Below are 27,401 nucleotides of genomic sequence, written 5' to 3'. Positions count from 1 at the left end.
TTTCTGATTTAATAGCATCCTGACGGCAACTTCTACATTTTACAATTCACTACATAAGGAAGAATTCAAAGAAGTTCTTTCTTATTTTAGATAAAAATAATGTTAGTTTCGAATCTGAGAACTTAGATGAGGTTTAACAATCTCCTTCTTATATGTACAGAAACATATCAGAAAGGTCTCTGACTTTTCTTCCTACTTTGTGAAGCCTGGTTATATGAATTCTCTCTGCAAGTGTAAATTTTCTGTTAGGTGAATTTGTGTGGAAGGAATAAATTACATCACAGACACCTATTTCCTAACCATGAGGTCACACTTTTGTTTTCACTGTCTGTCCAGACAAGCAAATAAGTTAACTTAAGAGACAAAAATGACACCATAAAGTCTTGGATTGACCCAAAACTTATCACTATTGATGATTTCAGAACAGTCTTCCCTATAAGTCTGAAAGATCACATAGATTAATAAGCTAGTATATGCATAACTGCAAGCAATCCCTGATGCTACAAGGGGAAAGCTGGAAATCCACCATATTAAGAGCAACACAGATGTGACAGTGCTCTGATCACACATTCTGCTTTAGGTTTGGATGGGACTGAAGAAGCAACAAACTGTAAGAATTTAGCAAATCTAGCAGTGCTCAGCAGTTAAAAAATATATATTTCTAACAGGTCAAATTATTTGAAGTATTTTCATGTGGAACTTAAAAAAAAAAGATGAAAGCAGGTTATTTCTTTGGGGAAAAAAGCATAATTTGAAATTGTGTATGATTTGACATTCATTTTACATTGATTTTCTGTGAGCACACAAAAAGCCACTCGTTGCTCCTGTGCACCTGTTTTCTGTATGCTCTTCTACTGAAAATAAGGCAGAAAATCCCTGGGAGAATTAGGCACAAACACAAGACTGAGCTAGAAGGGGAAAAAATAGGTTTTCAGTTTACATAGTAAACAGGATGCTTCTTTTTCAAAATCGCTGTTACCCTCCAAGATACCCCCATTGATAATCACACTTTTACTACACTTCCAATAGTTTTGAAAGCAGATTAAAAGTCAAAGATATGGAAATGATTGCAAAGTCCCCTTGTGGTATGTAGTACCTAGAAACAGGGTGAATAGTACTGTATTTGTAGGCCAAAAAGGAAAACAATTTCAAGCAGTATACTATATTATATTGTGCATGTATAGATATATAGTCTACATATATACGTAACAGGTTGGATGGGACTTTGAGCCCAACTAGACTGGTCCTGAACACTTATAAGCTGAAGCAAAGGCTTAACTTTGGGAAGCCAAAAGGAGCCAAGAGAGACCACGCTTCAGAAAGAATATATTGAAGATTTCCGATGCATGGAGATTTTTTCCTGGCAGATACTACTGCTGTTAGTACTCCTGTAATTGCAATCAGTTTCAATAAATTGTACTGTAAAGATCTGCACTGGCTTTAATGTAAATTTAAACATCAATAACTACTCGAACATTTCTAAGAACTAAATTTCATAGAATCATAGAATGGCTTAGGTAGAAAGGAACTTTAAAGAGCTCCAAACCTCTGCTGTGGGCAGGGTCATCACCCAATAGATCAAGCTGTCCAGGCCCAATCCAACTTGACCTTGAAAGCTTCCTTGTCAAATTATTGTATATATTAAAAAGATATAGTCAGAATGGCTACATTTAATTAAGAATTTGATCTAAATTGCATTTTATAAAAAAAGCCCTCCAGTATACATTTAAGCTGAACAAATGCTGCTGTCCGAGACAACAGGGGAAAAAAATGAAACAACTCTGTATATTTTCTTCAGCATTCATAGCTGATAAAACCGCTTCTTTGCTTGCTTGCTTTCCACTATTTTATGGCGGCATACCAACATTTCAATCATGATTAATTGATAGAGTTAAGGGCAACAGTCAGCTGGAAATGACTCAATTAGGAGCCACAATTCCATCTCAAATTTAGGTATTCCTCTTAATCAAATATTCTGACATGCTTCAAAAAGCCTCACTTGTCCTGTTTATGGAAAGAACTGTTGAGAAAGAGAAACTGACATCAGCGCAAAACACATGTACTCTGGAGCCCTGCAGCAGCAGCAGCATTACCCTAATTGTAGTTCTTTCCAACAGACATGTTTATTTGGAGAGCACACCTTAAATCTCCTTAAGAAAGGATTTAAGTGTGCTGTGTGAATGAGATGCAATCTCCTACTGCGTTTCAGAATAAGATGACCGCAGATGGCGCTACGCCATCACACAACACCAGGGAAGGCTGAGGAGCAGCCTCGTTCCTCCCCTGCTGCAGGCCCACAGGCACGGCAGCCCCTCTTTAGGCTCCACTTGCTTTCCCTGCCCATGCACAACCGGGACTCACTGCTCTGTGAAATCCTCATTGCTGGTTTCTGGGTGGCCACAGCCGTGCCGGGGCTGCTGTCACTGGTGAGCTGCATGAGGTCATTGATGATGGCTTGCTTGTCGACCGAGCCTGCCGGCGCGCCTGGGCGGCTCTCTGGGAAAAGCTGCGGTAGCTGGCTGTTCTGTAGGTCATCCAGGATCTCCTCCAAGTTATCCAACTCGCTGCCTGGCTGCAAGCAGAGAAAACACAACACACGTTGCTAATCGCCTGCTCCCAGTGCCCTGCTCGTGCCACAGGGCAGGGCCTTCGTATGTTTTCTCCAAGCAGCCCAAAGGAAGCTTGCCAAGTTGTCAAAAAGGGACTGTGCAGGCTGCCTGGGGCTCACCCATCTTGCTTTGGGGAGCGTGGCACTGCAGGCAGCACGGGCACTCCCTTCAGAACCCTGGCAGTGGGATGTACACAGCCATACAACATGTACCTCATGCCAATGGGAACCAGGAGGCTTCTTGCCATGATCTGTACAGGCAGCACGTGTAATTTGGCAGGGAGAGAGATCCCACAGTGATGATGATGGGGATTTATGTAGGTATAACAAATACTGCTTTCAGCACAGCTGTATTTCCAGTCTCTTTATGACTTGATTAAAAGCATATGATGGAAAAGTTGCTCCATGGCTAAAACAATTCCCCATGCGTATTTTCTTTGTTACATTAAAAATCGTAACAGTGAGTAACTTTATAGAACTTAACTGGCAAGAAATAGACACTTCGGTGAAGCTCTATAAATTAACAACTGTCAGCTAGTTACTAGATTAGGAATTTATTTTGCTCACAGCTTTCCAGATCTGTGAAAATAACTTCTCTACGGCAAGAAAGAAATCTAATTACACTCAATTCAATAGAAACCTAACATGAAATGAAGATGGCAAAAAACATAGAGTTCATCCTACACTAACATAAATACTGACCCGCGTGTATTTCTTAAATGTCACTCTTCACCAGGATTGCTTTTGCTGACCTCTCTCTCTATAAACACTCAGAATTCAAAGCTGCTCACTGATAGTTGGATTACAATTCTAACTTTTCCAATCCTGCTTTAAATTGGAAAGACTTTTAAAGCTCTGTTGGGTAATAGCTACAAATAGGCAGTACAGTCTCAGCTACCTCCAAGTTACACAGGTAACATTTTATGATAGTATTTATAACAAAAATCACCCCTACATCAGTATCTTCTGTAGGAATCTACAAGCACAGAAGAGGGACACAGCTGGAGCAGACTAGATGGAAAGGGAACAGAGCAACAGCACCACAAACACACACACACCAAGATACCATTCTTCTTGCTTTTGTCCACCCACCACCTCATGAGCTTGTTTGCTTATTCACAGTGAGATTGTGCTGCAGAGGTCAGCAAGTAGAAGAGAAGCACCTGAGCTGAAATACCTTCAACTATCTACCAAGCTGCTTGGTCTAGCTAAGAAGTAGTGTGCTAATGCTGAATTAAACTCCTGCCACCACAGTTAACCTGCTCCTGGACAGCTGAGCACTTTTACTCAAAGGTAGCTAGAGTGCCTCTAAGTTACATCTCTCAATACCTTTTTTGGATCACTTACTGCAGATAAACATGGTATTACACTTTCCTCCTTCCACATAACCTTGTAGTCCTACAGATCAAACTATATAGTGCAAAGAGGGAAGGGTTTACTCAGTTAAAATACAGCATGTATGCGGTCTGGTGTTAGTGGCAAAGTGGCAGAAAATCACAGAATCTGGAACTAGGGATGGAAGAAATGTAAAGCCTCAAGGCAGACAATCAGTATATGCCATAGCCTACAGAAGTTGATATAACCTCTTGTTAAAGAAAGGCAGTGACAAAATCCACAGCTTCCCCGGGGAATTTCTTTCAGCACTCTACCATCCTTACCGTTCAAGTATTTTTCTTCTTCTCAGTGTCAACACAAAACTTCCCCCACTGGAATTTAGGCCCTTCCTTCCTGATGTATTTTGAATCCGGAGAACAAATTGCGTTTTTCTGCCTTCTTCTAATTTTTTTCTACATTTGAAAGCTGCTTTGTGCCTTTTAGGGCTTTAGGCTAAACTCATGCAAACTCAGACATTCCAATTTTCTTCAACATATAACCTATTTTTGAGACTTCTTATCACTCTTGATATTCCCATGATCTGCCTTCAGCTCACTCACATTCCTGTTGCAGCGCAGTGTCCAGAGCAGCACTTTGGTTGCTCTCCATCTCTTTTTTTGTGTGTGCCTGTGCTATTATTCTTGCTTAATTGTAATAAATAGCATTTATTCATCCTCAGTATTCTCCCAAGGTTTTGCCAACATTATTTTCTGCTTTCAAATAAAATTGAATTCTGTCCTCCAAAGTATTTCCAGACATTCAAGCATCACATGCAGCCTTACTGAGTGTCCTCCATTCTAGCACCAGGTCATTTATGTTAATTGAAATATGGAATAGCTGCTGCTCAAATTCTTGCAGTACCCCTACTTTGAGGGCGAATCCTTAAATAATTACTTTGTGTGTAAGGATTTCCAAGCAGCTTCCTATCCACTCGCAGTAGTTTCATCTCGACTATGCACCTCAGCTTACGAGAATGCCTAGTGTAACAATGCCAAAAAGCCTTACTAAAATCAAGATGCACGGCATACACTGCTTCACTTCAGCCAAAAAGCCTGTTGCCCTGTTACTGAAGGAAAATAGATGGGTCTGACATTGCCTGCTCTTGACAAATCCCCATGCTGCCTCGCTACCTCCTAGGCTCGTACAGGCAGTTTGGTTGACACAGCATAGCAACAGAAAAGGTCGAGCCAAGAGGAATTGAATGTCATTAGAAGAAACCTAAATCATTATGAGGACAGGTGATAAGCAGATTCAAAAAGGCACTCCAAGCAAGAGACAGTCAAGAAATGTTTACAGAAGCAGCATTTTGAGCACTGGGAAAGCTGATGGAAGAAGACTGCAAGAGCCGGTAGAGGAGGCTGATGTAGAGTATCATGAATTATAAAAGGATGATTCAATACTCCTTGGGGGAATTAAGACATATGGCCCTTATTAAGCATATTTAAGACAACAGTGAGAGAAATTTTTGCATGTTGCAGAGTTTTTTCCTTTGAATTTGTGCTGGATTTTTTTCTTACTCTCTTTTTTTCCAAACATAGTGGCTACTGCACTTTGGTTAAATATCAGACATTAAAAAATCCCACAAAACACCAACCTAACAAACTGAGAAGAACATACGATACAAATGTGTCAGAAAACTGCACTCTTCACAATGCCTTTAATTCCTCCCAGGAAGCGGCCACATACAACAGATCTGTTTTAACAACATAACCTTTCTTTTCTTTCTCTCTTTCTTTCTCTTTGGCTTTAACATGATCAATATCAAATATTTTACTTTTAATTTTTGATGAGATGAGGGTTCTCAACAGTTACAAAAATACCGAGATAGTGTTAGCTATGATCTTAGCCCAAGTTTTTCCAGACCCACCCTCAAATGGCACCATATGTGTAGAAAGTAGTGTTAAAATATTTACTTGGTAAGTTTCATGGGATCTTTCTTTTATTTATACTCTATATTTATTTTGTTAATGGTCTAGATTGAACTTTATGTAAATAGAAGGCACACCCTAAACTCCCTGTAAAGCAATTATTTGTCATGAATCAAAAACAGAAAAAAATATATCTCCTGATAAAGAGCAAAGCATCACAAGAAAGTTCTTGTGCATATATTTTTAATACCTCTAAACAACACAAATCCATCTCCATGGAACTGAGACACTTCGTCCTAGAATACGTTAGTTTGTGCTTAGAAATTCCTTTTCCCATTTGAAAAAGCACCCGTTTTCTAAGTACTTACCAGCATCACACAAAGCAAGTCCAAGTATCAACAGAATTCTTTTAGTACAACTAAAACAGTAACGCCTAAACATGCAGTTTGGTTTAGAAATACTGCCATGTTAGAGCCTAGTTTCCACTGAGAGAATCTTTCCACAGATTAAGACTGGATAATGCCCTGAACTCCGCACTCTCTGGAGAGCTCTTTTTTACCATGGGCAATGCCCACAGCTTGCGGGCACTGAGACCGCATTCCAAACTCCCTTACAATCATATATGACAAAGGTACCTGGGACTTTTTGCTTACCACAGGATAGCTTTAGGTGTGGACATAACCTGATGGTTATAGAAGGAAGGTGTAGTTACAGCTTAACTCACTACCCACCTCCTCGGCACAGGCAAACATTTGATCATAAGAAGTAGAAAGAAAACAACAAATCACTGCTTCAATCTAGCCACAAATAAAAGGAATAAAAAGAGGAAAACGTAAGTCAGAATTGGAATCAATATTGTATCTTCCTCTCTGCTAACTTCTGTAAACATACCGTTGGCTAGACACCCTGTTTTATTATAAGGATAATCTACTACAAACTTCTGGAAATAGACTTCTGGAAATCTAACTAAAAGCTATTCAGAAATTCCCAATCCAAGGTTCTGGTAGAATTTTGATATGAAACCAAAATCTATCATTAATCTAATAGATTCCGGACTCTAAGAAAACTGTTTTTTTGGAAGATCAGGGATGTGTGTGGAGGAGATAGTTTAGTGTCAGACCATTACTGGTTTCCATGTAAAGCAAGGGGATAGCAGACAAGACGTGAGAGGGACATCAGAGCAGTATGTGAATTTTGGGATAAAGAGGTACATGCATATGAAGATTTCTGGAACAGCACTGGTGGGAACAGTAGCATTACAAAGTACCTGTCAGACAAACAGACTGCATACTGTCTGCTGGCTAAACAACAGGCAAATACTTCTAGAGATAACAATTTCACTCCATACTATGCCAAGTGTTTTCTCAGAGGATAAGCCATGTCACGTTCCTACATCTTGGCATCTTTATCTGTAACATGAACATCATAATCCACACCCAGTTGTATGAGAGTTTTGCAGCGCAAAACAACAAAACAAAATGTTTCTATTGCAGTGCAATACATGACATTATTCAGTGCATGATGTTTCTGTAATGCTTCTGTACATTCTCATTTGCCTCCAAGCTGTCTCTGTCAGAGCTGATGAAGAACAGCAGCATCATATAAAGCAGATTTCTCAAGTGTCTCCTAAGTCAGTGATGGAGCAGATGAAAGAGATCCAGTTATTGCCACCGTTAAGGGGCAAGGAGAGCCCAGGCATTACATTGTGTTTTGTTTCACTTTGTTTGGAGGAAAGTAGCTAGAAAATGTTGATTCTTCATCATGGGCTGCTCCAGAGCAGCAGCAGTGCATGCTCTATTTTCCTGAGAGACAGCAGAAGCAGAGGAGCACAGGGCAGGAGAATGAGGGGTGAAGTCCCATCACAGCAGCCCTATGGGAGTGCTCTGGGCTGGCTCACTGCTGAGAGACAACCTCTGGAACAAATCTGTAGCTGCAAGATTTATAATCCCACTGCTTTCCCTGTGCACAAGTGCTTGCGTACTCAACAGCAGCAGTCCTGCAGGTCTCTCTCTCATCCTCTCTCCCACAGCGGCCTGAACTGGAACAGCAATCAAGCCTAACAAAGCTCGATAACCCTCATCACACCAAGGAAGGGAAAAAGGTGCAGAGGTCCTGGAAATACACTCTGCCATTTGAGAAAGGTTTCCTGTCAGTTGCTGGTCTCCACAGAAGTGTATGTTTAAACACGCTACCTAGAAGACTGCTATTTTTAGATTGCTGGCGCACTTCAAAGCATTTCCTGCTCAGAAAGTCACACCAAAAGCAAAAGGAGAAAATGTAATGGCTCTTCTGCCCCCGAGCACCCCTTGCAGAGGCCATCCCAGTGCTGCTCCATGGTAGTTTCCAGAAAAAACTGCATACTCAAGTGACTAATTGCTTAAAAATACAACATTCCTTGGGGATGAGAAGTTTTAAATAAACCTGCAAAATAGGTAACACAAGCGCACGGCTAATTTTTATGTACGGGAGGAAGAAGGGGGGGGTTGGGGGTAGGGGCAGGGAAAAGGACGCAGGAGAATGGAAGAATTTAGCACAAGAATCTGTGTTCCAGTCTTGTACTAAATAGTTCCAGCTTTGATCTAAATTTAGGCAATGAGCACTTCCTGTGGGAGACCGTCTTCCAAAGCTGAAGAGTTTTTGATGCTAAATATTTTCAGTGATTTTATAATTGGAGTAAAGTGGTTATTTGTATAAAGGCCTGGCCTCCAGCTAGATAAATGCTTACATTATTTTATATTCCCCACCATTTCCTCTCCTAGCCATGCTGGATTTCTCTTGTTTATTCAGCTCCAGGTTGCACTGCATTTTAAGTAGGGTTTGAAACTATTTAAAACCAGGATGAACAACAAAAGCCCCTCTGTCATGACCCAGTAGCTGCACATGGCTGCTGTGGGTTTGGCTTCTCTTTGCCTCAGCACCAAGCAGGCCCCAGCACTTCAGCCCTCATCACAGCTCCAGCAGGGCCCAGCTCCTGGCCCTTCCTGCACCTCCATCTCCTCTGCTCATGGGGGAGAACCTCCACCTTCAAACATTAAGACGAGGCAATACATCTACAGTCTGCACTCCAGCCCCAACAAACCCACCCCCGACCTCAGAAACACAAAGCCTAAAAACAAAAAATGAACAGACTACTCATGTTATTGAGTTTGCAGTGTTGGGAGCTCAATTTTCAAACGCTTGTGGTGGGCAATACTTGAAGAAATGGAGGCCTCTTTCTTTCAGGTTAGTCTTACAGTTACATGTTTGCATTTAGGGTGAGACTCAACCTGCCTATCTTTAATCACAAAGACAAGGCAGCTGAATTTAAACTAGCTGTCCAGGCTACCATTAGTCAGCAGAAACACTGCTAGACAGCAGCTTACTTTCACTATTTTAAACACACATTAGGAAAGCTTTATACTGTCTTCCCCACTGCTCTCTCCTAAGTAATTTTTCTATTTTTTTTTCCCATAAACCCTAACAGAAGCTTATAGCACTAGCTTAAACTAGATTGCTATCTTCCCTTTAGATAGCACACTGCCCTTTGTGAATGGGTTCACAGCTAAGCTATTTTTCGTCTTCTTCAGAGATATCGTGAAAGAGAAAACTTTAAATCTTTACAGCTTTTCATTTTTGGGGAGTAAATCATCTGAAGGTCGTGATTTTGATCTACTCAGTTCCTTACACAGATGTAAGTTTTCTGGTGACCATTAAATCCTAAATTCTTGTACAGTATCAAACACTAAGGATTGAAGGATCTATGCTTTCAATCCAGTATTATCTGAGATAATACCATTGACTTCAACATGTAGGATCTGAGCTAAGAAATACAAGTATTTAGATATCTTTGCAATAGCTTACTCTAACCAGTTTAGTGGTGAATTTCTCAATTATCCAAGTCTTTCCAGCTTAGCAAAGTATAAATTTTCAAAGAGAATCTGAGCCCTCCCTCTGCAGGCAGTAACAAAATATTAGTTGTATTCAGAACGACTGATATCCAGGCCTGAGGATTAATCCCCATAGAAATTAGTGTAATTTGACTCAGTTTCCCTCTAAAGCACAAGATGGATATTAAAACCACAACTGACGTAATGGCAAATAGCTATCACATTCAACTGAAACAGAAGAAAACCTTAGGAAATGCTTGGATTTAGGAAGAGAATTTCTGCACAAAGGCTACAAATTGACATTTTTTAGCATAGGCCCTAGTGAGAGTGGTATAGCAACAAAAAATCTTGCACAGAACCCTGAAAAATCTGGGATGCAAAATGAAATGTACTGAGAGAAACTGTAGGTGGCTACCTACAGGACTTGGGGTTGAAAATAAAACTTTAAGTATAAAACACACAGCATCACTGCCAAAAAATAACTGGCATTGAACCAAAGGAAGCCTATTTGCCTTGATTTCAGTTTGCAGACCAAGCATAGCACAAGCACCTGTGATACCAAGGTGGAATCACTCTTTTTAAACAGATCCTGTCCTTGTGTATAAACCTTCCTTGAACAGGAGAAGTGCAGCTTGTGATGCTGGGCTAGGTCACAGGCTCATCTAGCCATGCAACAGCCTGTGGGAAAAGCTGTCTCTTAGTAAGCATCACCCAACAATTGTCAGCATCTTCTCTTAGTCTGACTACCAGCTGGGCAAAGTTCCTCAGATTTCAGTTCCTACTCCCAGGCTGAGCCTGTCAATCACACAACCACTCTGCTCTTATAGACAGAGCGATGACCACAACCTACTAATACAGACTGGGAAACAGTGAGGACTGGATTTCAAAACACTGGATTTCAGAAGACAGATAACAGCTTACTTACAAACAGCCGCAAGTGCCAAAAAACTACCCGCAGAGGAAGTTTGGAAAAAGAATTTAACAGGAGGGAACACAGATTTGGAACACCTGATTTACACATAATGCAAAGATTTGCTTACCTGTTCATTAGGCTCAAAGCTTATCTCTTCTTTTTCCGTCCTCATAGGTATTAACTTTGTGCTACCGGAAGGGTCTGTCTTACTGTCCAACCGCTCCAGTTTTGGGGGTATGTCTGGTAAACCAATATCTTTAGTATCATCTTTATCTAGCAAGTAGCGAAGTAGTGCATTATTATTCTTCTTAGGACTCACTGGCTCCTGTTTAACAGTCACCTCCGAACCAGGAGCTGTGCTACTGGACTCCTGGTTCAGTTCTTTTCCTGTGGCCTCTGCTGTGAGCTTGGCCAAATCTACAGGAGAACTACTGTCCTGTAATAGTCTGTGCAAAATTTTATGCTTCTCCTTGAGTGAGGTTCCGTGTGCCGAACCAGACCCAGGCAACCCTCCCGTGGAGTCCTTGCTGATATCTCCCATAGTACTGGACAAAGGCGAAGGCTCCATCTGATCTGATTTGGTGGTCAGCAACTGTAAGAGCTTTGTCTGGCTTTTTCCGTCATGCAGCTTATTCTGTCCATCAGGTCTCTCGCCACTCACTACCGATGGCACGCTGCTCTCACTGTTATCTTTCTGTTCTCCTGAATGGCAGCTGCTCTCTGTTTGTCCAGTTGTACCTTCCGATTGCTCCCCATAGAGTCCAAAGCAGTCTTTAGAGTCCAGGCTTCCCATCTTGCTTAACTGGGGAGGGTTCATATTCACAGGGGAATTTTGTAAATTTCCCACTTTTAGGTCAGGTGAAGCCAACGACGATCCTAGAGAAACTCCATGGCCCTCACTGAGGGCCTGAAGGGCATTCAGGGAACTGTTGGTGTAGTTATGGCTATTTCCTGTGCTGCTGCAAACTCCCACGGGTGAATGCAAGCTTCCTGCAGGGGAGAACTGACTAGGTGGGATTCGAGGACTGCCTGCCACTCCAGGGCTCACACGATGCCTTGGGGAAAGCATAGAGTTTGGCTGCCCTGGGTTCATGCCGGGGCTGCTTTGAGAGGGGCTATTCATTTTTAGTGCATAGTTACTACCCTGAGGAGTGGATGCTTGGATGCTTGACACATGGTTCATTCCCCCTGAACCACCAAATCTGCCTGCTGGCATGCCCATTTGTTCCTTTGGGCCATTTATGGCAAAATTCATATTGCTACTGATGGTCATATCCTGACCTGGGTTCCCACTGCACATGGCCTGATGGGCAGGGCTGCTGGAGCTAATTGGGTTCAATATCTTTCCCATTCCTTGTCCAGTCAAATCCTGATTCATTCCACAGACATTCTGCTCTCTATGTGGCAAGGGGAAGAAAAAACAACCCATTAGATAAAATAACAGTGGCCAGCTTGCAATTATGTTACAGAAAAAGAAACAAACCCCAAACCTCCCTTTAAAATAAAACAGCAAACCTACAACTAAAAACAAATTGACATTTTATCAAACGTGATGTGCAGTTACCAACACGGCTGCACATTGACAGTACGTTTTTTCTGCTGCTCGTTAAGAAATCAGCGGAATAGAGGAAAAACAAAATTAATCTCATTTAAATGACAGTCATTAGAAACGCAGATAGGTTATAATTTCAAACTCGCTCCCTTTAATGTATATCTTTCCTCTACAATTCAGCAAGGGCTAACTTCCATAACAGAGAAATCTCATCTCAAAGATATGGCCCAAACAAATACATATTTTGCAAGACAGCTGTAGACAGCTGTTTGACGGAGCTTTGAAAATCTATGAGCTAGCCCTAGCACAAGGCTGGAGTGGGCTATTTGCCCACCAACTTCACAGTAAAAAAAAGAAGTTGAAAAAGTCACATTTCTACACTGCCAGAGTATTTCGAGACTGCTCCAAAAAAGCACGTGAGCCAAAACAACTAATGGACGCCACTACAGAATGGGAATAGGCTGTTAGCAATCCAGTCCTGCGCGGACATTCAGAAAAGGAGAGGAAGGGGAAAAAAAAGTCACATATACAAGCTGAAATTTGTATTTTAGGGATGAAGTGTGTAAGACGGAGGAAATAGAAAAGAAACATGTATACACAAAAAATACCCTCTTATGAGTGCATTTAGAGTTCACTTCTCAGTGGATTTTAATGAGCTTACAGGAGGATGCAAAATTCTTTTTACTTCCGTGCTAATGCTGGAACCAGAAAAGTAAGACCTGTTCCCAAATGCCAGAAGCTATGAAAGAGCTACAGGTAAGTAGATGAGGAAGAAAAAAAATACGTTCTGAGAAAGCATGAATTAACTCTGGACTTCCAAAGACAAATGCTAATGGGACATTCCTAGTATTTATTTGTGGTTGCATTAAGAACATTCCTGCACAAGATAAGCAGAGGTAAAACTTCCCATTTTGTTAAAGCGTGAGAAGTGCTGAACAGATTTCAGACAGCTTTTGGTCCGATCAGTTTCAAAATCTACCACCTCTGTAAAATGATTTCATTTTTAATCCCATTTATTTTCTTTTTCTCATAAAAGAAGTGATGCTGTGGTTACACAAAAGCAGCACGGCAATTAAAATCAGCAACTGCAATTTGAAACAAATTCTGACCCATTCAAAAAATTCAGACAATTCAGATTTTATGCTGAATTTCTGAGGTCCGTGATAACCCATTTATTTGGCTGACAGTGGTGGCATTTCTCAGAACTGGGAAGTAAAACCCCCTACTCCATGCACCGAAGAAAAGGAAAGACAACAAATGAGGAGAGACAGGGAGTGAAACTATGCAGTTTGTCTAGAATACAGTTCTAAAAATCATAATACATTCTGAACTGCGGGAATTTAACCCTCCAAAGTTTTAGAGCTTTAAGTACGTCTGGAAAGTTTCCCTATTAAACAAAATACAGGAGATTAAAATACTGAAATTAAGAACAAGAAATTAAAGAATTTCTTTTTGTTTAATAGAGCATCTTAATGTGAAAATCCAGCATGAGGCTTGTAATACTGAAATAATCTCCTGCTGTAATATTGGAAGAGTCTCCAAGCGTTGCATTGTGTTGATTTCAAAAACCTATTTTGCTTTCATGCTATCAGTTATAGGTCAGCTGAACGCCCATCAGCCTATTTGCACTGGCAACTTTGTATTTTCCCTCTCCCCCTGCAAAATGTGGGTAGGACAAACAAGGGAGCATTACCTGTGAAGCATATGCAAGGAGATGACAAGCTGAGGTTCACTAGTAGTCTGAGAACGGATGAGTTTGCTCTTGGTTTGGGCAGAAACTATAGTGCCATCCGACAAGGAAAACCGATAAACAGGACTAAATGCTAGTCCCTGCCTCAGCACTGCAAGCAAGCAAAACAACAGAGGCAATTAATGAGAAATGATGAGACAGATAGCTTAGTCACTCATGTTCTAAATCCATCAACACTGATACCACAGACATCACGTCGTCTTTCAGAAAAAAAACAGAGGAATAATTTAGAAAAGAAATACAAGTGATGATGCATATAAAATAAAGAAGCCCACGTACTGTAGAGGGATCAAAGGAAAACTTATGAAGAGTGACAGCAGTAATAGGGCAGATATTATGAAATACAAATTATTTCAGGAGTGGGTCAAGAAGTCCTTGATGTCCATATTGCTTTCCATCAAAAGTGTTTCCAACTCCCTTTGTTGCTCATACATTTTTTCATCTGTATCGCCTACATCAAGATGATTAATGCAAGTGCCTTTAGTTTCCAGATCATCTTTTTCCATTAGTGTCTACCTTCTCCTCCTTATTGCCTGCTTGAATTATCTTACAGCAGTTACTCTCAGTAATTCTTTAATTTAAAAACTACATAAATCTCTTACATAGAAACAATTAGAAATAAGAACAGCTGGAATCATAAATTACTACTTTTTAAAGAAATAATACAAAAAAATGTAAGTGACAAAGTTACCAATACTATTACCTAAACTGGAATCGAGTCTGTTATCTTCCTCTACTGTTAGACTGGACCGCATTTCAGTATTCTGCAGCCCTTAAGGTTTCAGTGTAAATCTGAACTTCACCAAATTAAATTCTTTGACTCCTGTAACCCTCTGTGACATTTCTTTAATTAAAATGGGAAATCATGTTAGGAAAAAGCAAATTTTAATGGATTCGACTGTTAGCACTTTGCCACCAGTGAAACAAGCCTCGTCATTTCCAAAGTTCAAAGGTGACGTTACATTAGGATTGCAGGTATGGCAGGATGGAAATACTAATTCTAAGTCAGAATGCTCATGTAGTTGATTAGGGAAAAAGGGGGAGTAAAGCACTACAAATACCTTTAATTTCCTATTTTTTCATACAGACACATTTTCTGTCTTTTTTTTTTTTTTAAATTATAATTACTATCTGATCTTTATTTCATTCCTTTTTTGTTATTTCTGTTGTCGCTGTTGATGCTTTGTTATTCTTCCTATAACAATGACAGTTTTCCAAGCGTGGCTTTATTAAATACCCTTTGCTACAGAGCTACTAGGTTTTCAGACTTGCAGGACGCATTGTGATTGCTTTTCTTCCCTGTCCTTCTACTGTTATATATTGTTCTGCAAGGTTTCAAAGTATTATTTAGGCAGTGAGAAAACAGGAAGCACAATTTAAACAACCAGAGGGGGTTTTCAGAGTAAAAATGTAAAGAAAAACAAAAACCTACAACTGTGAAACAATACAGAGCAAAATTTCACTGTTAGGTATGTCATTGTTTCAGTTTAACCTTTGGGCACCAGAAGGTCCAAAGCTCTTAACTTTAGCATATACCACATCAGGAAATTCCAATACTCAATGCCAACAGGATACAAGTGAAATCTCTACTTAAATCATTTTCCAAGCTAATTCTTTAAGCAAACAAGAATGTTTCCGTATTCCTCTTGAGGAAATGCTATTTTTCTGACTGTGGCCAATAAAAACTTGCCATATATTTTGCCCTTTTTACTGAGAGTTAATTCAAAAGGTTTGTGTTTTCCTTGAGCTAATGTTGATTTTTTTTTCCCACCATAACACTGAATTACATGTAGCAGACTGCTATTTTATTTGCCTCTATTCCCAAACCATAGTAAAAACCTAAGAGTCAAAACAAAACTAAAACAGAAAAAGCAAGGAGTTCTTCTGTCAAATGAAAAGAAGCTCTGGCCCAAAATATGCCTTTTCTTTTCTATACCACAGGACAAGGGAAGTAAACATTTTAGCCATTATTCATCTCTACTGCTGGATCCTTTACAGCAAAACAACTCCAGAGTTTTTTTCTCCTCCTCTTACCACTTACTCTCTTCACTTCCACAAGAAGAATCCCCTCATTTCAACAAACTTTACAGTTTATATGACTGTCCTAAGCCTTTCCCACAAAATGATGCAGTTTAAACTCCCAAAGGTATATTTTTTATCAGTTTGCACAGAACTGAGAGAGGAGGCACTCAAACCTCAACACTGAATTTAAGAGGTGCTAATCCGGTCCGGAATCCTTTGAAGAGGACTGCAGTAAGACATGGCTGGATGCCACAACAGAAACACCTAAATCACATCTTTACAGATGGATCCATACCTGAAACTACTCTCTAAATCCTTACTTACTACAACTTCAATTGCACACTACCTCATTCAACTCAGCCTGAAATCACAGTGTGAGTTTGTGTATACACTCCAAAAGCTGTAATATAAAATACCACTCTATTTTTGAGACAACAAATTTTGAACGTGGAGATTTCATGAAAGCACAACTTATTAAAGAACACTTAACTAAAACCGCATGATTAAAGGGATAAACGTGCTTGTGTATGTATTCAGTGGAATAATTTGAGATTCCAATTACATTTCGGTTTCCAACACAGCATACCCGTTGTTTAATGACCATGGCAATCGTTTGTTACAGGCCACCTGAAAATCCCGTTCTATGAACATGAGCCAAAGACTGATGCCCCTTTCACTGGAAATGTTCCAGTTATTTTCCACTGTTTTTGAGAGTATTTTCCCGTGGTTTACAAAGGGATTTTTTGTTTAGAGATGTGTTGTTAGAATTAGCAGTGACAGAAATTTATGAAATAAATAATATAATAATTCCCACCCAGTGACTACAGCAGAAACCTCATGGGGAGCCTGTCACAATGTATTACTCTCCTACAGTTTACTTCCATAATCTTGACTGAGTAGAAGTGCTTGTGGTGAATCCTATAACGCTTATCAGCTAGATACAATACAACAATGTAGGGCTCCCAACAGTATGAGCGCTGCATCTCTGATAATCCACAGTGAGCATTTCTCACAGGAAATGTGACAGTCCATTTATTTATTTATTTACTCATTTTTGCAGTGAAACGGAATGCAGGTCAATGAACTCGTTGTGTAAACTGAGATTCTGAAGCACACCGTGTAGTGAATGGGAAGACAACATGTAAAGGTCTTGTGTTCTACAATAACTGTAGCAATTTCATGATATAAAGCCACCTCCAATATGGCACACTTAAAATAAGAAGGGTAAAACAAATGAGGTGCAAAACCTCTCTAGAGAGAGCCATCAGCGTGTTAGGGAAATCAGTTTGAAAAAGTGACCGCCAGAAGCTTGACTGTTCCATGTAGACATAACAAAGGGAACACAACTAATAGATATAAATGGCAAACAGTTTAAACTTGGAAAGTGCTAAAAATATGAAAACTAACCTTCCTGGTGATGCCTTTTGGCAAAAGATATTTCTCCCTCATGCTGTGAATGGAACCTCTGAATACATCTTCTCACCAAATCTTCCCAGCCAGGTTTCATAGCTGCTCGCATGCTACTAGTATCCAGTGAAGTTATTTTGCCTGAGATTAGATAACGCATTTGTAAAAGCAATTTCTCCTTTACGGAAACCAACCAACCCACCCAAGATATATAAAAGAACTTCTCTTTCACAGTACCCTGTAGATCCTGGCGAGTAGTAAAGCTCTCTGATGAAGGAAGAAGCGGCCTTTCCTTCATCGGAGCTCTTCTTGCAACACAAATCAAGCAAGACTGCAAATCTTAAAGGAAAAAGAAAAAGGCACTTTAGTTATTTGTATGAATAAGGAAGGTTTCGTTTCCAGAATGAATTCAGAAGTACTTTCAGCATGCCGTTTCATTATTTTTCAACCAAGAGTAGTACTGCATACCAATGCAAAGATACTCAGTGGTTTTACGTCTTCATTATTTCCTAGGATATTAAACACCACAGGAGTGTGTGTTTCTTTTCTTTTAAAGGAAAAAAAAAGATTATTCAAGGGTTGCACCATGGCCTACAGTTATTGGCAAATGCTTATGCTACCTCTAGTAGCTCAGCTGCTTGGACGATAAGCATACACAGAGAACACATTTCTTCAATACTTTTCTTAAACATGCTCCAAATGCTTGCTGTCCGAGAGGTAACAGCTTCAAAATAAACCATTTTTACTTATCTGAATGCTTAAAATACAATGTAAGGGAATGTACCTGCTGAAGTAATAAGGAAAATAAGGTAACAGAAATGATGAACCACACCAGACTTTGCATTCTGAGAACTCAAAAAATTGCCAATTTAAACTTCCTCCCAGTCAGAGACATTCTTCTTACAACTACAGAGGTATAAAACCAGGATACCCTACTCATGTAAATAGAGTTCCTCACAACTTACGCTGAACAAATTGGGTACGCATTACAGTATACATTCATAATCCAAGACAAAAGTAAACTTACATAGTTCAGTGAAAAAGGGAAAATGTACAACTTTTCTATTTCTCAGGATTCAGAGGCTGGTTTACTGACTGCACCAAAACTGCTGTCTTGTAACTATATGGGATAGCTTGGAAAGAGAAAGTACTAAGACAAATGCAAAGTGGTAAGTACCTTCACCGTCCTCCTTGAAGGAATTTGGTTGAGAAACAGCAAAGCACTGCATAGTTTCATATTTCTGATGTGCTTCCTGATTATCATGGCCTTCTTCAGAATCAGCAAGCGGTTTCACAAGCATCCGACAGTTGAAGGTATGGCTATTACGCCTAGGAGTGTCACCAGACCAAGATCCCCCATTCACTGAGCAAAGCAAAGATCATATAGTGAGATAAACTTGGCAGAAGTCCTTTCTGCAGCTTATCCACAGGAAATTAATCAAGGTGCTTTGTAAACTGATCAGGAAACAAGCTGATTTAACAACAATCTACTTTTAATACTAGGGCCCAAACCAGCACGTAATAAGGTAATTATAAAATTCCCATATTTTATTAACATTGCTGTCTAGGTTATACAGGCATTGTATCCTTTCCAAACGACTGATAATGGCAGCAGTAGAAAAGCAGAGTAAAATTCTCACCATTCAAGCATGTAAAAGTGATAGACTAGAATGAAAACTCTACTGGGAAAATATGCTAGCTTATATGCCCGGAAGAAAAAAGGTAGGATGTCGGAGCTATCTGTTGAGTTTAAAACTGATTAATACAAAAGAGACAGAAACAGCGCATAAGAATCAGTGTCCAGATAAGAAATAGGAAGAAAATAAACTCACATGCATTCTATAAAGACAAGATGTAATGCAAGCAGGAATGTATTGAAACGCATAGGCTCAGATACAATGGGAAAGATTGAGTGGATGAGAATTACCTGCTAAACCTCAACACAGAGCTTAACGTAAGTAAAAAAAGAAACAAAATCCTGCCATGCACGAATACAGGTACTGGACATCAGTCAAAACAAATTAATGTAATACTGCATAAAGAAATAGCAGGGTCATATTTAAAATACTCTTCACTCGCCCTCTGTAGTCATAAAATGCAATAAAGGCAGTAATTTATGGGGCTTAGCCATTAAAAGTGTTACATTTTCAATTCCTCGGGGGTTTAGAAGCAAAGTCATGAAATGCTGAAGTGAATTACATAATACTTTTTAAGCTGCTGTGAGTAAATGAGGAGCTCTGCACTGACTTTCTCTTTCTGTGCACCTCCTCCAAAAACTAATGACGTTAAAGCCAATATTAATCTGTATACAAAAATGGCTGCAACTAACAAAAACTGGTTTTGAAAGAAAGATAAGCTTAAATATCAGTGAAATAAAAAGTCTAACGTGAGGTATTTTTTGATTTTGCAGAAGACATCCCCATTTTATTTGGACAGTTTTAGGGTAAACAGCCTAGATAGAGAGCTACCAGGGCTAAACACTGCCCTTTTGTGATTCACTTTTGAGAAAAATATAAATCATTCGTACAGCTGATATGATACTTTAAGAAGAAATAACGTATACGATGAAGCCATAAGTAGTGGAAGGACATTAACTAAGTTATGGAAATGCTGATTTACAAAACCAAAGTTAGATAAGTAAAGGTATGATAAGAGGAAAACATTTATACCTAAAGATTTGGGCAGCAGGATTTTAACAAATTCATTGTGGTCCCCTACATGCAGGATGCTATATATGCTTGTGTTCATCAGCTCTTCTTGGTTGTACCTTAAGTACTGCGTCACATTCTCCGAAACAAACACAACATTACCTTCTGGGTTCACTACAAAGAAGAACCCATCCAGGGCCTGAGAGGAAAAATAAAAGACAGAGAGAGAGGAAGGGGTTAGGTGGAGAGAGAAACACCATATCAAACGATCAGATTGACAAAAAGATATCAAAAAAATAAATACTTTCTTCAGAAGACATCTTGATCTTTCTGAATCCATCCCAGTTCTTATATTCTTGTCATAGCAAAGTATATGTTTCATACTGAGCACCTCATCTTACTTATAATACTTATATTACTATACTTACATATGTATCAAACTGGTTTAAAAGCACAGGAAGGACAGATGCTTAACTTGCACTATAATGAAAACCACACATGAAAACAAACGCAGAAACCCAGTCAAACAAAACACAACAAAAGAAGAGGCTGCTACCTTACTGCCTGCCTATGAAGTAGGAAACCTGTACGAGAAGCCAGTTCTGCCAAACCTAGAGCCTGTTCACTCTCCTTTCAACACAGGGAGATTAGTGATGAAGCCCAGGAAGTCACTGCAGGACTTGCTGACACAAGGCAGTAAGTAGGGCTCCCTTGACATACCCAGCAAGGTATCTGCAGAGCAGTAGGCCCCAAGCAGCCAGAAAGGCGAGACCCACACATTTAAAAAGGAAGGAAAAGGGAGCCCACCCTGCCCTGCAGATGACAGCAGGTGGTGGTGGTGCAAAGAGGATCCCACACTTTCAGTTCCTGCTCACAGGACTGTTTTCTTTTTCTTATTTGACACCAGTTTAATTTCATCTTTTCACCTCAGCTCCACAGTATTTTATATGACTTACATTTTCTGAGCAGAAGCGTCTAAATAAGGCACTTCTTACACTGTGTGATGGCTACCCCCCTTATCTCTTCTGACAGTGACAACCTGGCTAAAGGAGTCTTTCACATATACCTGCTGTGTACTATCTGAAACCTAACTCAGATATTAGTTCACTCCTGGCTGTAAGGATAAAGTAAAAATCTGAGTATCAGGAAAATCTTCTCATGCAGACTTTCTTTTCTTTAGATACAAGCATGACTGTGCAAACTAGAAACATTTTAGGGTACGTCCCACTAACCGTTTGTCATATGAGCAGATAAAGGGGATTTAAACTTAGAACACAGAAAACTTTTGATCTAAGCATTCAACTACCAAAACTACCCTGCAGCTTTGCCTGACTTTTTCGCTGCTCTAGAAGATAGAGGGAAATCAGCTTTTTCAATCTCAAACCCACAAACGCTATATCACATCTTCAGCAACAGAAGCAAATCTGTAAAACTGGTAAACAGTGATTTATCAGATTTTGAAGTGAGTGGATCTTGAACTCAGCTCACTGCAAAACAGCCCAGCGAGGAGGAGTGGCCACAGCAAGTGCACACAGGCATGTGGTATTTACTGATATGACCAAACCTGCACTCGATACAACTTCCACATCGGTGTTAACAGGCAGTTCTTATATTTTCAGGCTACAGATACCTCTAAAAAATACTGAGGGTTACTTAGCTGATCCAGACAGTGCAAAAGAGGAAGCCAAGGAAAGATCTTATTTCTGTCCCCAGCCACCCACCTGAGGGACAAAGAGAAGACAGAGCCAGGCTCTGTTCACTGGGGAAGAGCAAGACACAACAGCAACAGGCTGCAACACAGGGATCTTCACACAGATACAAGTAAAATAAATCATCATGAAGGTGCTGAGAAATGGGAAGTGCCTGCTCAAAGGCTGTGAAATCTGCTTCCCCAGAGACACTGGCCCTGTGCTGCCTGCTCAAGCTGGACCCACTCTGTGAGGAATAGATACTTTTCTTCTAAATGAAGATAATTGTCAGAAATTCAAATCTGTGACTTTGCTTTTTGTTGTTGCTGTTTTGCTTCTGATCGTCCTTGGTTCCTTCTGCTAATTCACTTCCTGCAGTGAGCTCCTTCCTTTCCATGGGTTTTCATAACATCCACGCCATTTTCCTGCTGACTAGTATTTGGTTTAACTACTAGTGATTTACAAGATTCAATTAATGTAGGCTCTTGTGTTATTTTCTATCAGAGTCTCTGTTACAGATTAGTATCTTAAACTGCATTTCACCTCTGCTTGAAGCTGAGGGAAGAACAACCTCTTTGGCTTAGTTGCCACCACACCACAACAACCCCCTCCTTCAGCAGCACTTCTGAGGATATCAAGAGCTGGACTATGGAGCTCAGTTGGCTGAAAACGCATTTAGGAACAGAAAAATTACATGCTGGCCACATCAGTCCCCTGCACTGGCCCACCATGAAACCACATGGCTTTTAGAGCTGGCAGAAGGGTGTGGGTTTGGCTGAACCATTCTGCTTGGCCATAGGCCACGCTTACATCAATTCAAAGGGACTGCGAAATCAAAGCCAGAGCAGATGTTTATCACAGTCCTAAGAAGACTTTCAAAGGCAGAGAGGGCAAGAAAGTGATTATTAGTCACTGGCATCCCATTATAACCCTCAGTTTTCCCTACTGTTTCCTCCTACAGCACCTTCTTTGCCAAGGAAGTGCTCTGGGCTGCTTCCTCACAGCTGCTGCTGGGCAGCATAGGCAGGAGAATACGCCCTATGGGCCAGCCTCCCATTTCTTTCTGTTCAGAGGTAAAGCCACCGTAAAAGGATTTTTTAGGTAAGCAATAGGCTTTGGAGCAAAGTAGTGCACCAAGCCACTTAAATATTTCCGAAGCTTCCATTTTTGCAATGATTTCTTAATTCTGTTCCAAGATGTATTCCACCACAATAACCAACAAGAACAATATCGAAGACCAGCACTCTTTTCTTTAGAGCTATTGGTACAGCTGGGGAACAAATAATGGGCAACATGCTGGAAGAGAAAACAAGAACAGATATTATTTGAGATGATATACTGGAACAGAGAATAAATTTGTGTTCTTTTTGAGCTCTTGCCAGCTCTCTCTTGACTATTTTTCACACTATTTCCGTATCTACTTTTCTGCTTTAACCAAGAAATATGTTAAAATATTCCTCAGAGGCAGCTGTGTGATGAATTTTACTCACTTTCTTCAGCTAGTTGGAGGATTCTTCAGTTTTATTATTTAATAAAACAGACAATTATGTTTCTAAACCAAATCAAGTCAGAAAGCGTTCATCAGTGCTGCCATTTTTATGACTATATGGCAATGGAGGAAGAGTAGATTTTTCAAGAGGTTGTATAAAGGAGTTTTGTAGAGATGAAATCACTTTAATTGCATTTCCTTAAAGAGATAAACACCCCCCAAAAAATATCTGTAGTCTTTTCACAGCAAATGTGTAACAACTTTCAGTCCTTTTAAGTTTCTTATTACCAGAGGAACACAGCTTATTAATTTAGTTCCACAATCTTTCATTGTTAATATGCAATGGTTTTACTGTGAAGGAAAAATAAATGGAATAAATGAACAGACGGGTGATTTTCTGTGTGATGTCTGCTGCAGTAACCAATCATCTAAGACAAGCTAGGAAAGATCATTTAATCCTTATTTTCCCTGAGACTAAAACAGGTCCTCACGATTACATTAATGGAACTTAAAGATAAAATTTAACATGGCGATGTAAGAGAGGAATGTTTAACTATGATAGCAAAAGTAACAACATTCAATTCAGTAAGCGTGTATAATAAATATGAAATTAATTATTCAATGGCTCCAGCTTTTCAAAGCGGAATGTTTTTGCTCTGACCTGTCTAATCTTCCTTATATTTAGTAGGAAGATTTTGGAGCCTTTATTTCTTATGTGGTACAGAAAACTGTATTTTCCTCAAACAAATTGGGAAAGATACTACAAATACTTAAAACCAATAAAACATGCAACATTCTGAAATGACAGAATAATTATACTTCAGCCAAAGTTTCTTCCTCTAGTGAGATTCAGGGCTTGTGTTTTATTTTATCTGAAGTAGTGCTTATTCTTCTTACAGATAAAGCCCGAAGTCAAATAAGGAATAAACAGTTTGTAAGTGAGCTTATGCAGATAGAGCACCAAAGGACAGCAACATACGACACAAGGATCCCAGACAGCGTACCTACACAACATTACTATTACTGCATTTAGAAGTCAGGTTTTAATCATGCATCCTTTTTTGGTTATGAAAATAACAGCTAGAATCAGGCAGAAATCTTTACTAAATGAACTGAAATACATATCCTGTAAAGCTCTCCTAGATTACTTTACTGCTCCAGAGGGAAAAGAGTGAAGCTGGAAATGCTGGGATAATAAATCATGAAAACTGTACAGCAATGACATGCAATTTTAAAGGAAGCATTATTCATGTGAGTTCTACTGTATCTGTAAGTCAATGTTCAGGTACAGCAGCTCTCCCAAATTTGTCATGGTTCAGCATGAATAAAACACGCACATACCAACCCCGAGACTGTATAATAAAGGTACTGAATCATCTCTTTCTCTCCCCACCCTGAGTTAAGGAGAATTTCAAAACTGAACCCAGCAGAAATACGTTGCTGCTCATCAGTCCCATAATCCTAAATAGTCAGAATGGTTTGCATTGCTTGACCATTCTTGTACAGCAGTCTCCAACTGCATTATTTCATTTCATTTACACTGCTCTTCATCCAAGGGGGTGCAGAACTGGCTTAAATAAAGGAATTTTGTGCTCTTCACCTCAAGCATCATTGGTCCAAGTGCATCCTTGTCGATGACACTCTGACCCGTAGATGACACATCTGCTTTTTGCACTTCATCTTCATTAGCTGCTGCTGCTTTTTCTGCAATAAAGAAAACTATGCATTAAATGACAGAGAAGTACCAATCAAGGGACAGAAAGAGAACACAGAAAAATCAAGACTACGTATGAAAGTTACAGTGCAACAGTACTGAATATGAGGTCGAAAGATCTCCCACCATGATTCAACAGAAACGCAACTATCACATTTACTTCTCAGTTGTGAAGTCTGAAGACACAAAGTAAATCCTTTCTGCTTTTTCTCTGCCGAACACTCTAAACTACAAACAGAAGTCAGGGTACTGACAAGAACTCCTTACAGAGGTGCAGTGAGTATCAGCCAGGAACGAGGCGCGTAAAGAACCAATCCCACAGAGTATGCAGAGCTCACAGCTGCACAGCTTTCCATGATCACTGTATATAGAAGGAAGAACCCAAGCCTGCCATCAGCTGTTTGAATACAGTTTAATAGTGGTCTGGTTTCTGTTCTCAGGCCTCCACTCACATTTTTACTATCTCATTGTTTTCACACCACTTTACCAGTATGCTATTAGAAGTACCAACAACTTCAGGTGCTGCGCTTGAAAACTACGTGCAAGAATGATTTCAGGTTTCTGAAGTATAATGTTACACACTGCAATACGTAATACAGAGTATCACGATCGTACCCTACTCCAAATGTAAGAGACGTTCAAACACACAACTTTGAGGTAAAGAGGGCTTATAATTCCTAGCAGGCAATGGACCATATTATTTTTTTCTATTCTAGGAATGATATCAGCATTTAAGAGTGAAAATAATAAAAGTAACAACAGCACTATGCTAAATATATATTCTGTGTACATCTTAAGTTAAAGAAATGAGAGTTTTTCTTTCTCATTCTCTACACACAACAACTTTCTTTTTCAAGCAATTATGCTAAAGGACTATGCCAAAATCTAGAACAATCAATTATTGATTTTTAATATTATGAAATAGATTATTTTATTAAACATGATCTCCCACGGAATCTACAATAACAGGTTTTTTATAGCCATTCTACAATCTTAAGTCATTGAACAAGAGGCCGAATAAATGAAGACTCGTAGGAGTTATGTAAGGTTCCATGTGCAGATGGATCAACATGTCCCTGCAAACTCACACTTGGTGAAAATTAAGGATTTGGTCATACAGGAGTACAGGATCTTCCACTGTCTGCAGATCTACAATTCTGCAGCCAAATTTCCTCTCAGCTCTTCTCTTGTCCGAGGTTATAAGGGCAGCACGATTATACAGTGCTCAGACACAAAGTGAAGGAACTGCTTCAGAGAACCCCTGGATGTTTGCCTATCAATCAGTGACCACCCGCTGGCCGTGGGGCTTTGGTCACTCAGACCATCTCGTCCTGGATTTCTAATGTTTCTTGCTTTCATGTGAACACAGTCAGGACAATCTCAGCTGTCTTTGTATCACGGAATCATAGAATGGTTCGCATTGAAAAGGACCCCAAGGATTATCAAGTTCAAACCCCCCTGCCACAGGCAGGGCCACCAACCCCCAGATCTGGCACTAGACCAGGCTGCCCAGGGCCCCACACAACCTGGCCTTGAACACCTCCAGGAATGGGGCATCCACAGCTACTCTGGGCAGCCTGTGCCAGCACCTCACCACTCTCTCTGTTCATACACAATATAACACCATTGTGAATAATGAGGAACCAAGCTTTGTGAAGAGGTACTATTAAGACTTGTATAATTTAAATCATTAAGATTACAACACTCAGATAGCAATAAATACTAGAAATAAACATATTTCCTTTCTCTGGCAATTAACTGATCAGAATCTCTGCTTCTGGTTTGCACTGAGGATAGAAATGTGCCTTTTTAGTTTTCTTTTAGCAAAAGGCAGAGATTAGGGGTAAGGAAAAAAAGTTGAACAGTCCTTTTATTATTACAATATAGCAAAGTTGGCACCACATGACGATACAGTTCTCAAAACACGCTCTAAAAATTGTAAATGGATTCTAAAAGGTTCCAAAAATAGGGCTGAGCTTTTAATAAAGTCAGCAATGATACTTGTTTCCCATCTGTTCCTGGTATCATAAAGTGATCCCTGGTTTCACACTGCAAAATACTATAGTGGATATGGATACCATCTCCCTGCTTTCATTCCCTTACCGCTGCAGTCATTGATAGCATCTTGACTATCAGGGAGCAAAGGATTATCCTGCATGCACTGTGATACAGGGACTGCAGATGTGGCACAACAGTAGCATGAGGGCATGTTTGCCACATGGCACAGCCTGGCTTCATAGATTTACAATGGAGACTTTTATCAACTATTGTTCAATACAAAAGACTCATTGAATACTTTTTGCCACTGATACAACCACAGTGTTCAGATCAAACCCAAACCATGTATCTATATATTTTAACAACATCTCCATGAAAACAATTATACTCTTTTATGTGCCGTGCAAGGCTTTACACAAAGCAAAATGTTTTAATGACTTTAGTGGTAGTTAACACAGAAACTGCAGCACCAGCTCAGAGCAAGGACCCACCAAGCATCATAGC

General features: G+C 39.8%; 1 protein-coding gene across 8 annotated transcripts in view; it reads right to left on the bottom strand.

Annotated features, from left to right (window-relative positions):
• Window positions 1-27,401, bottom strand: part of NCOA2 (nuclear receptor coactivator 2) — a 191,221-nt gene that overhangs the window by 30,960 nt on the left and 132,860 nt on the right. For all 8 annotated transcript variants that reach the window (XM_072328564.1, XM_072328566.1, XM_072328561.1 and 5 more), the window contains 8 exons: window positions 24,786-24,889; window positions 20,030-20,207; window positions 18,538-18,723; window positions 17,598-17,699; window positions 17,361-17,501; window positions 13,875-14,022; window positions 10,757-12,026; window positions 2,362-2,572 (listed from right to left, as the gene is read on the bottom strand). In XM_072328564.1, coding sequence (XP_072184665.1) covers window positions 2,362-2,572; window positions 10,757-12,026; window positions 13,875-14,022; window positions 17,361-17,501; window positions 17,598-17,699; window positions 18,538-18,723; window positions 20,030-20,207; window positions 24,786-24,889 — 2,340 coding nt within the window. The remainder of the gene's footprint in view (window positions 1-2,361; window positions 2,573-10,756; window positions 12,027-13,874; window positions 14,023-17,360; window positions 17,502-17,597; window positions 17,700-18,537; window positions 18,724-20,029; window positions 20,208-24,785; window positions 24,890-27,401) is intronic.

The sequence above is a fragment of the Excalfactoria chinensis genome, chromosome 2 (genome assembly GCF_039878825.1).
Source record: "Excalfactoria chinensis isolate bCotChi1 chromosome 2, bCotChi1.hap2, whole genome shotgun sequence".
Classification (NCBI taxonomy): domain Eukaryota; kingdom Metazoa; phylum Chordata; class Aves; order Galliformes; family Phasianidae; genus Excalfactoria; species Excalfactoria chinensis.
The sequence above is the reverse complement of the archived record's forward strand: the minus strand, read 5'-3'. Positions and strand labels throughout refer to the sequence as shown.